Source organism: Globicephala melas, chromosome 21, assembly GCF_963455315.2.
Source record: "Globicephala melas chromosome 21, mGloMel1.2, whole genome shotgun sequence".
NCBI classification, from domain to species: domain Eukaryota; kingdom Metazoa; phylum Chordata; class Mammalia; order Artiodactyla; family Delphinidae; genus Globicephala; species Globicephala melas.
In genome coordinates this window covers 242,214-258,441 of record NC_083334.1, presented here as the reverse complement: position 1 = coordinate 258,441, position 16,228 = coordinate 242,214, and the positions used below count along the sequence as shown (strand labels likewise).

Genomic DNA, 16,228 nt, shown 5'->3' with positions numbered 1-16,228 from the left:
TAAAGAAAGTCTTATATAGGCTAATTTGTGGTATTGATGGAAAACTTCTGCCGACCCCGTAAGTAGATATCCTAGTTGGAGAAACAGTTTATGAGTTTTCTTCCTGCTCCCCCCCTCACGTTTCTTTTTCCTCCTTTCTTTTCTTCCCCTCTCTCGTCCCCTCTCCTCCCTTCCCCTTTTCTCTTTCTTCCGCCCCTCCTTTTCCTCTGCTTCCCTCATCTGTGGCCATACATTGTTGGAGGCAACCAGGGTTTACAGTTGCTTATTATTGCTTCACAGAAATGTGAGTTGATTCAGAGAGCTTGGAAAACCAGAGACTGTGGTTAGAAAATGCGAACGTGTGACTGTTAGAGTTGGCAAGGAGTATAGGATACATAAGTAAAAACCCACATTGGGGCCAGCACTATAGAGGGCCTTGAGTATCTCACTGAAGAGTTTTAAGAAATCATCACCAACCAAGGTTTATCAAGCAAGGACACATGGCATTGTTTCAAATAACACACGGGGACTTCCCTGGTGGCGCAGTGGTTAAGAATCCGCCTGCCAATGCAGGGGACACGGGTTCGAGCCCTGGTCCAGGAAGATCCCACATGCCGCGGAGCACCTAAGCCCGTGCACCACAACTACTCAGCCTGTGCTCTAGAGCCCGCGAGCCACAACTACTGAGCCCGCGTGCCACAACTACTGAAGCCCATGCGCCTAGAGCCTGTGCTCCGCAACAAGAGAAGCCACCGCGATGAGAAGCCCACGCACCCCAACGAAGAGTAGCCCCTGCTCGCCGGAACTAGAGAAAGCCCACGCGTAGCAACGAAGACCCAACGCAGCCAAAAATAAGTAAATAAATTACACATTAACTCATTTTGTCCTCCACCTAAAAAATATAATTACAAGAGCAAAATAGGCATTTAGCTCTTTCTTTTGAGTTATTATTTACATTTCCAGCTTCTATATTAAAGATGTAAAACTCCAATTAAAGTTTATAGATATTACTTGTATACAGTTACTTGATTCGGGCCTCTTACGCCTCCATCAGTGAAACAGGCATAATAATACTAGCTATAAAACAATACTTGTTTGAAATATTGTCATTCTAGTTTGTTTCCCACAGTTATCCAAGTAGGCAAGGAATAATGAAATAGCCCCTTTTTTGTGTTCTGTATAAAGTTACTTAATACATTACCAGAATTATTTTATAAACGATGGTTTGTAATTGATATTAAATAGCTCAGAAGTTAATTTGGTCTTCTTCATAAAATGGTATTGCTATAAATAGCAAAAAAAAGGATATAAATGTTAATTAAAAGATTAAATTGGTTGCCAAAATTACATATCACTTTTACATATTTAGACTGATTTTTTTCATACTGATGTAATTATTTTGCTAGCTGAAAATCTAATTTTACCTGTATACAAAATGACCACTTAGACATAATGAGTGAAGGTCTTCATCCTATTCATCTTTAAATCCCTAATACAAAATACACACTTAACACATGTTAACCTCTCAATATAGAGAGTTGAATGATGAACACAGTATGCTTCTTTGGGAGAAAGTAATTAAGCACAGGAAAAAACTTCATTAAACTTTGCTATTTGCTGCCAAAAGACAGAAAACTTACTTAGAATTACTAGTAAAGACCTCAAATACGCATCTAGTCATCCTGTGAAAACATCTGGGTTCACCTGCCTCCAATTTGTCTGCAATTCTCATTGAAAGTTTACAAAAACACCGTTGTTAATTTCCATTTGTGACTTAAAAGTTTACTTGCAGTAGAATTTGGAATTTCTAACCTATTGAATCCTAAAGCAAAACACTTTACCAGCTGCCTCTTTTGTTGTTGTGGAAATGACCTTCAGAGATCTAAATTCAATAGGAGAGTAGATTTTACACCTGAAGAAACATTTGGTTAAGCTGCTGAAAGAGAAGAAATGAATTATTTCCATCAGAAAGTTTATAGGTTTGAAAGCAACAGAGCTTTCCTCTCTCTTCAGCAGCAGTTTGTCCATTAATTAGCCCTTCAATTCCACTTCAATTAAATTAACTCTAATTAATAAGTTCATTACAAAGATTGACGCACCTTGCTCAAAGCGAGTGTGCTAATCGCTGCTAAACACCTTCACCCTAATGAAAAATTGATTCGATTGAATAAAAAAGGGAACCTCAGAAAGAAACCTCACTCTTCTGAGCTGAGGTGACGTTCTGTTCCTCTGAAGTTAATCAAACCATCTTGGATCTTTTAATCAAAAATTTAATTCAAAGGAGATAGAAAATGTGGCATGAAAAAAACCACATACCACTCTCCTCCAGTTCATAGTCCTGGCTCTTGTTTACAACTCTCACTGAGCCTGGATGTGGTGTCTAAAAGTCTTCAGCCCTGTGAATTCCAGTGTCTGAGAAACGTTTTATTTGGTCAATGAAAGGGGGACATGTGATCATGTGACTACATAAACAGTGATTATTTCTTAATTTTAAAATTCAGCTGTAGTCGTTTTCTGTCTGTCAGAAACGATCTCAGGTTTTTACTGTTGAAAGAAAACCAAAACTAAACAGTAGTCTTCCAATCTTAAGAAAAAAGCTCATTTTATTTAACTTTATATGTGAAGAGTGAAAAATAAAATAACCCTCAAAGTTCTGTCTGCCTGTCTCTCTCAATTGGTTCTAGTCAAATAAAGCTTCTAAGAAAGTTTTTTAAGAAAAAAATTATTTCAGACGCCTGAATTCTATTTTAACAACCTAACCTGTTGTTACCGTTCTTAAAGTCCTTTGGTCACTTGTGCCCTTTTCGGTAATTCTAGTAATTGAAAATCCTTGCTTTGCAAATGCCAGAGCCGGCAGTTCTATATATTATTAAACCGGCTTTCTACTATGGTTTTGCTTAGCAACTTTTATCTGTCAACTGTACAAATATACTTAATAGGAAAAACAACAGCTTCTTTTATTTAACCAGCACGTCTCTGTGTCAGGAGCAAGCTAAAGTGCATACTAAAGTAGATTCTTTTTTTTTTTTTTTACGCTTTTTTTTAATAAAAGATTCTTTTCAGTGGAAGTTTCTGAATATTTAAAAAAATTAAACCATAGGATTAAAAATAATCCCTTTTCAGTTTTTGCTCTATGGGTGAAACCTAACTCCTGTTAGATACCTGACATACACAGACACTTAAATATTTCGTAAATTTTATATCAATTTGATGTATGTGTGCCTGTGTTCCTGGCTGTCGAAAGATACTCCTGGAAACAGGTATGTCAGGTATGTGTGCGTACAGTTTCCTCTCCTTATGAATCATTTGTTCTGTTTTGTTAGTAGCGTGTGTGTGTGTAAGCACATATATAATACAGAAAATTGTTTATAACATAACTACCATGTGCATTTTACGCCCAATCGTGGCAGCATATAAAATGGAACAAAGAAAGCAAACTACGTCTGTCGCTCCTAGCCCTCGATGCTGCCATCTACTTAGTAGGTAAATGCTTTCGTACGTATGCTCAGCGACTTTGTTCTTCACCTTGTTGACGCGCGGAGTTTGAGACGAAGCGCTTCTCCCTCGCTCCCCGTCTCACTCGCCGCTGCTCTCCTCTCCTGCCCGGCTTCCTCTCTTTCTCCCCCCAGAGATCTGTTCCGCGGACTGCGGCTCGCACGGCGTCTGCATGGGGGGCGCCTGCCGCTGTGAAGAAGGCTGGACGGGCCCAGCGTGCAGTCAGAGAGCCTGCCACCCGCGCTGCGCCGAGCACGGCACCTGCAGGGACGGCAAGTGTGAATGCAGCCAGGGCTGGAACGGCGAGCACTGCACCATCGGTAGGCCGGCCGCGCCCCGCCCCGCCCCGCCCCGCCCCGCCCCGCCCCCAGAGCGCCCCGCCCCGCCCCGCCCCGCGGGCCTGCTGCTCACCTCGGGAAAGCTCCTCCCCCCCCCCCCACCCGTTAGCTCTTCCTGTCCTGTGTTCAGAAGGAGTGGCCGCTAAGGAAGGGTCTCAGGTCCCAACGGCAGCCCAGTTCTTTTTACAGCCGCTGCCTCAAGTATCGAGTGTAAGAATGTTCTGTGCATGGTGCTGGGGGACGGCCGCCGAGACTGACTCGCATAAGGCTGATTTCACCGTGTAACGGCAGTATTCTTTACTTGAAGAAAGAGATTCCCAGTATGTAGCCTTTGGGGCTCCTGTAGATTCCAGAATCACACATCTTAGCACCTGTCCATCTATTTGCGTCTCTGAAAGGAGGCTGGAGTCTTTATGACTTTATCCTGTAGCACCATGAGGAAGGAAGCAGAATACAATACACCCATCTAGCTTTTCCACAACAGTTTTATATGCTTAACACTTCTTAAAATACGGTGATGTTCTAGCACGTCTGTTGGTTAAATAAGACAAATAGGTGTTTAAGATCAAACTCTTAGTATATAAATGGTATTTCGCCTGGATACAGAAGCACCCGGAACATACATACTAGTTCCATATTTTCAAGGTCTTCAGTGCCTTTGCTTTCACCGTTTGAGTCACTGAAATGAAAACGTCTATTTAAAGAAAATACAACAAAAGTAAGTAATACAGTGCTACCTCACTTCAGTGAAAATGTACAATATTAATTAGAAATGGCACAGTCCTACAAAAATCTCATAATTTGAGGAATGGTTTTTCTCCACATTTATGTCTGTAGGGTAAGATTGGACAGAGCTGTTGGTGGAGTCTTGACATAGTGAAGGATTTCTTCTTCCAGTGCATCTCTAAGTTTATGTACTTTAAAAAAAAAAAAAAACGCATTGGTTAGCCAAGATTTTTTTTCACAGGAAAATTGAAATCACTTACATTTTATAAGCTGTCACAAATGGCATCTCTGCAGAATTTCCAGGAAGGCTCTTTTCAAATCATCTGTTTCAGGGGTCCCTCTATCACCCCCCCCCCACCCTCACCGACATGTGGTGATCCGCTGGAAGGGCCCTCTCGGCACAATTGTGCTCAGGCCTATAGACGTTTCCAGAAAGGGGAAAGACTCATCAGGTGGTGTCTGCAGGAATCCACGTCCAGGTTTTCCAGGCTCCTTGTCTCCCACCAGGAGAGGTCACAAGAACCATGCCCCTTTCTCCAGCAGGGAAATGCAGCAACATATGTGCAGTGTTTCCGCCCGTTTGAGGTTGAGAGTTAAAAGGTTTTTATTGGGGCTGCTCAGCGAGGTAGCCTGTGTCAGCCACAGCCATGAAAATTCCAGGCTCTCCAAAGAAGAGCAGATGTTCAGTGCTGCAGGTGCGCAAAATAACCTCATCAGTGTAGGGAACTCCACCTTTCCAGATGCTGGCCAAGGGCCAGCCCTGCAGACGTCTGAAGATCAGGCCTTTATGTTAACTCTTACCTGCGAATCATACCTACGGTGTCACCTGTTGAAGGTGAGCTACTGCCAGCAACTGGGGAGCTTGTAGTCCTACTGGGGTAAACTGCAAAGTGCTCATCCCCAGCAGCTGGCCCGGATGTGGCTTCCCCTCCTCTGCTCTTTAAGGGAGGCTCCGCAGGGCAGTGCAGTGACTGCCTGTTGTTCACGTGAGCCGCACTTGGGAGCTGCTACGGTAAGGCGGGAAATGGTTGACAGTCACGATTTGCGTATTTTCTGTGGACATGCAGAGGGCAATGTAATATCCCTGTGACCAAACAGCATCATGCTGCAATCCCAGAGTGCACGCACACGAGAGGCGGGGCAGGAACAACATACCTCTAAACATACACCATCGTTGCTCATGACCCCAGCACCCCCCTCATCCTAAGTGAACTGATTCTAGCTAGAGGGAAAATGTTATATATTTGACTATTTGTAGCCTGGGAAGTACAACCCACACTTGTATATATAGCTTGGAAAACGAGGAGGTGTACTATAAAGTTATCCACGAGCGGATTTAACTTGCCGACCAGCAGTCACCAAACAAATCATTCTCTGGGTGTCCTCATTGACCTTGGTCATATTACATGGTTAATTTCCCATGGAGGAGCTGTTCTTGAACAACTTTCCAGTTGTCTAGGAACAAACGGGATTTTTGCTAGGCACAGGTCCTTTTGTTATAATTTAACGTGTCTTGCTGTGGTTGTTAATAATTCCGTTTTCTATTGTTTCGTTTTATTTTGTTGCTTTTATACTCTGTATGAGTAACAGCGTGGAACTAAAGGACCTGTGTCATTTAAAAATAAATCTTTGAAGTGAACCGTTTAAAAGATGTAGAGAACCTTTAAATCATTGTTTTGCTCTTTTGTACTCTCAGAAGTAGTTATTCCAAGTTTTTGCATACGAAGATCCAGTTGCCTTTCCCTGTCTACTTCCTACCTGTGTGTATGTCCACAGTGAAGTCTCAGGGGTCCTTTAAAAGGAGGCCTTTGTGAGCCACTGATTAAACAGCGCAGGAAACTACAGTATATTTTCTCCTTCAGGAGAGTTCCTGTTCTGTTCATTTCGTCTCAATTTCAACAGTAGGCATCTGGCTGGAAGGAGCTTTCACTTTATGAAAGGACGCTCGTAAATCAGCAAGATTTTTTGTCCCTTCTCCATATTATGTGCCGTCTCATTGAATACAAACAGAGAGGTTAATTGGAAGAGAGATGGAGGAGAAATTAAACAGTTAGAAGCAAACAGAAGTTCCCAATAGAAAGCAAAGAATATTCTTCATTAGTCATCTTACTGTCTTCATAAAGTTTTCATGCTTTCATAAAACCATAGGCATTTTGAGAGTACAATAGGTTATGAGTTTAGAGTATTCACTGAGCACCCAACTACCTGAAGGAATTCCATCCTGATATTTTTATGAGCGTGTTTGTACTTTCCTCTCCTTATGAATCATGTATTCAGCGAATTCGGCATATTCGTCCTCAGGTTTGTTGTCCCAAGTCGTCCTTTTTTCTTGAGTTAGACTTTGACTAGTGATGTATACAGATAAAAATGAAACAAAGGGAAATCCACTTGTAGCAATACTATGATTAAAATGAATATTTCTCCCTTCCTCCCCAAAACCCACTTAGGATTGTTGGACCCTTTCATTAATAAAGAGAAGTTACACGATTGAACCGCGTGAATAAGCACCAGCGATGATTACTGACATGGTTTAGTACTAACAGCGCCGGCGTAGATGCTCAAGTAGCATAATGTCATCCTTTGTGAGCGAACGTGCGTAATTGGCCAAATGATCATCATACTCATTCTCCTCTCTCTGTTCTTCATAAGATCGGAAACACGTAAGAACACTTAGAGGATCCAGAAGCTAGTTTAAAAATACTAAATATAAGTAAGTGGTTTCTAAATAATAGTTGACAGAATATTATTGTGGCATTTCTGTATGGAAAAGCTTAAACAGTTCTGTACTGTGAGAGCTGTGGTGGTTCAAGGTCCGATCTCTGAACTGGGAGATACTTGGCCTGATTCAGTAAGCTCACCATTTGTAATGTATTTAACTGGAACCGGAATCTGTAAACAGGCAAAGGCAACTCAGTTGGTTTGGCTCTCTCTTTTCTTCTTGCTTAGGAAGAGAGGGGCCAGTTATCTGATTGGCCTGTGCTTGGAATTAATGGGGCACAGAAGCAACATAAATATCACGCCAGCCTCTACTGAGCACATGTTTGGAGGCAGAATCCGTAAAAGTGCAACGCTAACTAAATATCCTGGGCAATGATAAATCCTAAGTACCAAATTTTGAGCAGTAGTAACCTGTACCTTCTCCAGGAAATACTCTTTTTAGCAATTGCTGGAGAAAAGTTGCCCCTACAAGCATCTATTTGTATTGGAGAGCAGGGGAGGCCGTAGATGAGACTGTGACCCAAAGGGTGGGGAAGGGGGAGATTGGATAACAGCTGCTTGTTATCTACGCGGGGGTTGTTACAAAGGTGAGGAAGGCTCAGCTCTCTGTGGATGGCGAATCCCCTTCTGGAGGCTGATCTGCATTTCCCATTGCCCCACAGACACAAATGGAGAAACTGGGCTTACATTGTTTAAAAGTTGCTTAGGTTGGAAACATATTTAAATGGTGGAACAAGATCCCAAAGGAATTTTCGAGTCTCCGTTCCAATAAGTATTAGCGCAATAGCGTAATTATGTAGGTGTGAATTGGGAGGCGTTGTTTTTTGGGTTTTTTTCCTTTCTGTTAGTTAGAGGAATGTTTTAGGAGAGGAGTGTTTTTTCACTTTTTTGCATCCGCAGAGTATCTCAGGTTTAAGAGCTTTTGGAGTTTGAATCTTTGCTACATCATTTACTTGGTGTATGACCCTGTGCGAATCATTTAACCTCTCTGAATATGTTTTCTCATAGATAAATATTATGTACCTCAGAGTTGTTAGGATCAAATGAAATGCTAGGATGTAAATCACTTATTAAAGTGCCTAGCAGTGTTCACTAGAGTTTTTATTTCGTTGTTGAGTATAAGTGAGTCAAACTGTAACCCAGACAACGTTTTGGGTGCTGAAATTTTTTTTTTTTTTTAAACGGTAAAACAAAATGGCTATCCAAGGAATTTGCTTTAAGGAGTTAATGTAATTTCCATTTCACTGTTATAAAGTGTGACCTAGTCTCACACTGACTATGGCTTAACAAGAGGTTAATATGTTTGGGATGGCGGTTTCAAAACCACAGTGATGAAAGACAGGTGCAGTCTATTGTGATATTTTTCTTCTAGTTGTGTCTCAAACGCAGAGTCGTTTATTGAGCTACATTGATTTTCCTGTACTTGCAGGTAATTCAAATGGAAATTTGGCCGGGGGGTCCTTACTCCTTTAAGCTACAGAAGACTGGCTGTGTGTTTTAATTCTAATTCTTCAGCACATTGGGAAACAAGATCGGTAATAATCACGAAGACATGCTTTGTTTGTTCAGACAAAAGTTCCACGTATAGTACTCAGCACACCTCTAATAAAAACCACCACGGTTGCTCTGGGCTTAGGGGTGCTGGAGATGAGAAATTGAAAATGAAATACACACCGCTGGGGAAGGCATCCGTTAGACAGTATGGGCGTAAAAAAGAGATCAGAACTGTACCAGTGTGGATATGGCTTAGACCTGGTATTCTAATTCTTACCTCAGGATAATGGTGAAAGAATAGTATTTTAGTGGTTAAATTAAAAAAATAGGTGGCATTTTTGAAAAAAAAACGACCTCTCTGATAATATACTTCAGAGATTACAAGATCAATACTCGTGACTTTTGTCATGTTCTCAAATTGGGAATCATATTCATAATAATATAGAATAAGGAGGTTCTAAAACTATCTTCTTCCATTTTAAACTTTATGACTCCCCTCTTAACAGGTGCTTACACCCACAAATGATGGCTGTAGGAGGCATTTGGCTTCACACCTGTCAGCGTCGTGTACTGACAGCAGTTAAGAAAGAGGCCTCTGGTGCCACCTGTCTGGGTCGCTGATGGCGCCGTTGACATATTTACGGTGAAACTGGTGAAGCTTAAGCATCAGGGCCCCTCACTGGCACAGGGCCCTTCTAGGATCTTACAAGGCGACCATGGATCTCTATGGTCATATGTTGCAAATCATTTAGGACCTTTGTCTCTTTCCACTCCCAACTCCTCTCCCTCACACTTTCCCTCGTGTAGGGTGGCATTGGAGTGGCTGTAGGCGCTTTGAGGATTCGGCTAAGGAGAATTTCACCTGGGGATGCATTTAGTTTCCATTTAATTGGATATATTTGTGAGGTGTGAGATCATTGCCATCTGTGATTGTCTCATGCTAGCCGTCTGGAGATGTTTCTGCCACCCACTGACTCATCTAGTGAACATCAGAGTACAGGGTCAGAAATGATAGGAAGATATGAATTTGTACTACGGAGCCCCACACCAGAGGAAAATAGGTAGTGGAGCGGAAATAAGGCTTGAAACGTATGGAAACTGAAGCCCGTCTCTGGAAAATTCTTCCTGTCGTCAGATATGTTGTAAAATGCCCAATCCAAATGGGAGTTTTCTCTCGTCAGCAATATATTCGATGATGGAACTTATACAGTTATAAATGTGCCCTAATTTTCTCTTTTGATGATTATTTCTTCTTGAGGAATTTATCAGAATTCTTGTATCTTTAAGGCATGAACCTAGAGCAGTACTGCAAAATTGAGCTCATCAGTGTGTGAAGTCACATGCATCCCAGTGTACCACAGAATCATATGAACATACCAGGAAAAGCTTCAGGGCTTATGTGACATGAAATACTGATATTGATGAAGATGTTATCAAACTCATAATATTCTAGGATGCCATCACAACAAAGTGGCTAATGAATGTCACCAATTCACAGAGTTTTTTTTAATTAATTAATTTTAATTTTTTGTTTATTTTTTATTTTTTTGTTTTAATTTTTTTAACATCTTTTCACAGAGTATTTAAGCCTAGTTTATTACACCATAAAGTCTTCCCAAATTTGGCAGTAATGCCCCAAATTTGCATAACATTACTAATAACAAATTTTGAAGCCAAATGAAACTTTCTAGATTATCAATAATGAAAACCATATTAAACAATCACATTGAAAAAAGACTGAATTATCTGTCTAGTCTCTCTATACAAAATAGTATAAAACCATTGTCTTATAAGGAGGCAAAGTAAATGTAGCCCAAAAATTATAGAAAAAAAGTGTTTGTTAGAGACATGTCAGGCACTTAATAATAAAAAATGTTCTGCAGTTTTTTTCTGATGTTTGTGGTGTTTATCAGCTTAAAAACTATAATTTATTGTGATTTCTTGTCATTCTAAATAATGACTCAATTTGTACCTAATTTCATATTTATAATTTGGGGTTCTTTTTCTTAAAGAGAGCCCCCCAATTTGTATCATTTCAGACCCCACAGAAGCTGGATCTACCTGTGTTCCAAACTCTATTACTTGACAGCTGTGTGATTTGGGGAAAATCACTTAAACTCTCAGTGCCTCAGTTTGCCCATCTCCAAAGTGGGAATGAAAATAGTACCTACCTCCTAGAGTTGATGAGAGGGTTGATGACCTAAAACATGTAGAAGGGCACTTGGAACACTGTCTGGCACAAAGCAAACATATAGGGATGCTACTTATTGTTACCGTTGCTAGAGTATATGGACTGAAATTAATAAAAAAGTTTACTGTGGCTGGCTCTTCCCTACTGAGTCTTATCCTAATGCAGCGGAATTAGCCAGCAGGAAAACAGGAGTGCATGCTGGTTCCAAGAACAGCTTCTCCCCTCCACTTCCCGACACACTAAGTCCACACTACTGTGGACAGAGATGCCTCGTGATCTGTCATACAGGGTGGAAGGTGGGTCGTCAGAACGCAGTAGGCATAGAGTTGAGTGGGAGGAAATTCCCCTTAGCTGACTTGGTTGGCCATGAAAATCCAGACAGGCAAAAAATCCTCCCATGAAGTGTGCAAAAAAGGAGAACTTCTTAAGATCCTTCCTGCTCAGCAGTCCCAGTGATTGTAAGTAATTTCACGTGACCGAGAGGCTAGCGATTCCTAAGAGAACTGTGGAAGACCCCCTTCAGAGCTCATTGAGAATCACCAATGTCCTGAAAACCAGGCTGATTTTTAGATGTCGATTTCTTCCTTTGAGATTACATTTGCATCCATTTGGGCTTCTCGATATTATTTTTTTCATTTGAGTCTGATTTATTCAGTTAACAGTTTTATATACAGTGCTTTCTCCTCTGTAATCCCCTCAGAATTGTTTTTTTTTTTTTTTTAACGAGGTCGCTTAATCTCCTCTCTCCTGAAAATGCAAAACTAGTTTCTCTGGCCTTTCTGAATGATGGAGGCCCTATTTTGTTAGGTTGTCAGCCCTCTACAGAGTTTCAGGATTTTTTAAACTATCACAGATAGTGTTTATTTCACTAGTCAATGTCACCATGTTCCACTTAGTTTCATTTTTATGAAGAAGTGTTTGGATAATGAGAGCTGTGTTGGGACTTCCCTGGTGGTGCAGTGGTTAAAAATCCACCTGCTAATGCAGAGGACATGGGTTTGAGCCCTGGTCCAGGAACATCCCACAGGCCGTGGAACAACCAAGCCCATGCACCACGACTACTGAGCCTGAGCTCAGGCTGCGCTTGTGTTCGTTTGTTTTTCTTTACATGTACCAATTTCAGCATCAAAGGACATGAAGCCGGTGGGTTCCATTGGCTGCAGCCCAGCATTGCCAACAATGGCAGATCTGTACTTAAAGCGAAAGTAGTCATTTCATTCAGTGTTCAGTAACCTTTGAGAGAGAGAGGACTCAACCAACAAAAAACAAATCCACTGGCCTAAATTTGAAACTTTAGTAAGTTTGACTGTTTCCATCATATATTAAGCCATAATACAGTATGTCCAAGTGTTTTTGTTTTTTATAAATTATTTATTTATTTTTGGCCGTGTTGGGTCTTCATTGCTGTGTGCGGGCTTCTCATTGCAGTGGCTTGCTGTGGAGCACAGACTCGAGGCGTGCAGGCTTCAGTAGTTGTGACACATGGGCTCAGTAGTTGTGGCTTGCGGGCTCTAGAGCGCAGGCTCAGTAGTTGTGGCGCACGGGCTTAGTTGCTCCGCGGCATGTGGGATCTTCCTGGACCAGGGATCGAAACCGTGTCCCCCGCATTGACAGGCGGATTCTGATCCACTGCGCCACTAGGGAAGTCCCTGTCCAAGTTTTTGAATCACTCTGAATCTCTGCTAACTTTGACAAGCCATATCCTCTAAAGCTGCAGAGTGCTTATTAGTTTTGACTCGTCTTTCTGGGAGGTGCCTTGCAACCTTAACTTTGCAGCATCCCTTCATCCCTTAATTTGTGCCTGCACAAGTCCCATCGTGTCCCAAGAGCCTCATTAGAATTACATTCTCAAATCAAACAAATCCTGGGGAAAGTCTGAATTAGAATCTTCCCATAACTTTTGCACCTTATTTACTGTGTGACCGTCAGTAAAATCCATAGTCCCCAGAGCTGTCCTGATGAATGTGTTTCATTGTGTTGACGATGTATTTCCCTAGGCGTCAGTTTCTTTACCCTAAGAATGGGAGTAAATGTACCGAACCACCTTCAGCTATTGACATCAGGTATTTGAGTGCCACTGTTGTCTGTCTGGTTCTTCATGCTGTGATTTATCCTTACTAAAGAGAGAGGCAGCAGCCTGAAGCTGAGACTCTGTTCTCACATGGCAGGAGTGCTACTGAGAGGTAAATTTCAGTGACAGTCGCATTGTTTTGGGAAATGTTACACGTGTTCTATACTTTAGAAAAGGGACATTTTTTAAGGACTTCCGGAAGTCAATTCTGCACGTAGGTAATTGTTTTGTGGATGAGTATGTCTCGATTTAACCTAGATCTTGCCATTTAGGTGATATACACATAGCCTATGAGGATGAGAGTTTTGAGGTCTTTAGAAGAAATGTGCTTGACGTACTTCACGGTCATGTGATAAAGGATCCGATCCTGTGGTGGTTATTTGTGAACAAATTTTCCCTCCAGTCTACTTCCTGTGGTGTAACTTGGGTCCCAAGAGCTACTATAAATTAACCTTATTCCTACTCAGCTGACGGTGAGGCTACTGGCTTTAGAGGCAATGTGTTCAGAAAAAAAAAAGAAAATGGAGGGTTAAATCTACTGTCATTTTTCTCCAATGGGAGCAGTATAAGAAAATATTGATTATTTGTATTGTTTTATGATCATTTAGGTGTCATTGAAATATACCTGATTTCTTTAGGCTTGATGAATCTGATTCCTTCCTTTCTTACTATCTTGTGTTTATTTCCCACCATGAATTTAGTGGTTTTCTAGCTAGTTTTTTTAAGTCTCTCAAAATAAGTTACTGTGTAAGTGCTCTGTGTCTTAGGGAAACAATTTATAAATTATAATTATTATCCAAAAGAAATTTTTGAATCTGTTCCTTTGAATTAAAATGTTATATTCCATAGTTTAAAAAGTTTATGAAGAGATAGGATATCAGAATAAAAGCCAGTTATGTGTCAAATTTATATCGTATTGTTTTATTAAAAGCCTGCCATTGTGTTCCTTTACTAATATACTAGAGTATCTTTTTCAATTTGGAACACCTCATTGATTTGCATCTTTTAAAAATCATCTAAGACCTTAATTTCCACCAAATCTCGTGTAGAGGGGGTTTGAAAGCTCAATTGACTGGTTATATTGTGTAATTTAACCAGAAATAAAGGCGAAAGATGCTCCTTTTAAATCTTGCCAAGTTCATCAGAACGCTTTTATTGAGAAGTTTAGGTCCAAGGCGTTTGGGAGTGAAACCAGGTGCAAAATAATATGTCATCAGCTACTTCACAGGATTAGTGAGGAAGAGAAGGACCACGACTAGGGCCAGATTATAAATAAGCCACGTTCTTCCCCAAACTCAGGCCAGGTAACCGTAGCCCCAGCCGGCTGGTGAAGTGTTCATGTAGATTTTAAGTCATGTTCACCATCTGCAGAGCTCCGTATTACCCTAAGGGAGTAAAGCAAGAATGAGAGCTTTGCATTTAGTCTCACGTAAGCACGGAAGAATTAAGCCTACAATTTCAAGGGATGTGATGATTCCTTCCCGCAATGGTACCTTAGTATTCTTCAGTGGCAGAATTTCTCTGTGTCATTTCTCGAATGTGACAAGTTGAAAATAGCCTCTTTTCATCTCAAACCATTCCTTTTCCACCTACCTGTTTTTAAAATACAAGTTGCGGTGTTGGTCCGTACAAAAGCCGTGGCCTATATTATTTTCACAGATTACGGTGTGACTAGAGCCGATTTTTTTCTGTTACTCTTCTCCATGATGGGTTCATTGACCCTCTCTTCTTCGAGTGCCTCTTTAGTGAAGCTGGAAAACGGCTGCCTCTAATACGGCCATAATTTCTGGGGTTTAACAGACATGTGCCTTGGATACATTAAGGACCAGTCAAAGGAGGTCCATAAATATGAATACTTTGCCAGCTGCCTTTCCATTAAACCCTGTTGGTTGAATGAAATTAGTAAATAATTACGTTGGTGGGGAATCTGGTAGATCCAAATGGAATATAATGTCTTCCTTTAACAGCAGAGCTTAGTTTTTTTCCTATACACCAAATTAGGTTTTAGGGCAATCTCCATTGCAAATGGACTGATTTGCATTAAAACTATGCCTCCTTGTTCTGATTTGTCAACACCTCTTTTTTAAAAAAGTCTTTAACATTAAGCATGGGTGGGTAAGACCATCTGTTTCTGGAGCTTGCCCGCAGCTCCATCACTTAACACATGAGACAGGTTACAGCTGTTTAATTGTTATGGTGCTGAATGATGATCATTCTATCCAAAATTAACATTTATATATGTATGCACAGAAAGCGTGTGGTTAAGCATAAGTGGTCTAATTGTGAATTAATGGTGTTAGGTATTCATCAGTTAGACCCGACATGAACAGTGAAGTGTAAAATAATGCTTTTCACAGACAATTCAACTCTTGGGTTTTAAGATGAGTCCCCAGTAGTGATTATTATGCGTGTGAGAAACCCACTCCCAATACATTGGTGTATGCAAAGGGAAAAGATCACCATATAACTCATAAAAAGCAAAGAGAAAACCGTCTATGTGGTTACTGCACAAACCCTAACTCTTTCCTGCCCCCAAAAGCACTATCCTCTGGTCTGTGACCAGTGTAGGTACAAGCCCCAGAGTAAAAACCTAGGTGGGCGATTATGGTTGCACGTACCAGCAAGGCACCCACAAGCTACTGGGAACATTTTTCTCAGCCAAGTGAGGGTGGGTTTCCCCTGTATGTAGAAATGGTGACACAGACTCACATCATTGTGCTGCAAAGGCTATAGCAATTTATATTCTGTTAGGTCTGCTCAATACATTCCATAATGAAAAACAGAATGAAAACTTTTCAGCAAAATTGCAGGATAAGGATCGTGATATGCATGTAAAATAAGATATTTAAATGTCTTAGTTCCCAAGTAGTTACTGTAAAAGTGACTTGTATTTCCGAATTTATGAGCAGATTATACGAAGATTTACATAGCCCTTTAAAAATATTAATTTACGTCGCTCGAATCAAATCACTAATGAGGGAACACGAAATATATAAGGACAAGTTGTGATGTGCTCTTTATTCTAAAAAGCTGAATCACATTTTGATTAGGAACTTTGCATCTATACCAGCACAGGGTTTGTGCGAGACAGAGAATAAGAAAACTTCTTGACACAAAAATGGAGTTGTCTCCACTTTGGGATCTAGCCCGTTCATATGAAGAAGGGTCCCGTCAAAGGGAGTATATCTTAAGCAGGTGGAGCATAGGGGGCCCATC

At 40.9% G+C, this 16,228-nt stretch overlaps 1 protein-coding gene across 7 annotated transcripts in view; it reads left to right on the top strand.

The window, feature by feature from the left end:
- The window catches only part of TENM3 (teneurin transmembrane protein 3), a 429,049-nt gene that overhangs the window by 325,659 nt on the left and 87,162 nt on the right, over positions 1–16,228 (top strand). For all 7 annotated transcript variants that reach the window (XM_060291422.1, XM_060291421.1, XM_060291420.1 and 4 more), the window contains one exon: positions 3,609–3,794. In XM_060291422.1, the coding sequence (XP_060147405.1) occupies positions 3,609–3,794 (186 nt within the window). The remainder of the gene's footprint in view (positions 1–3,608; positions 3,795–16,228) is intronic.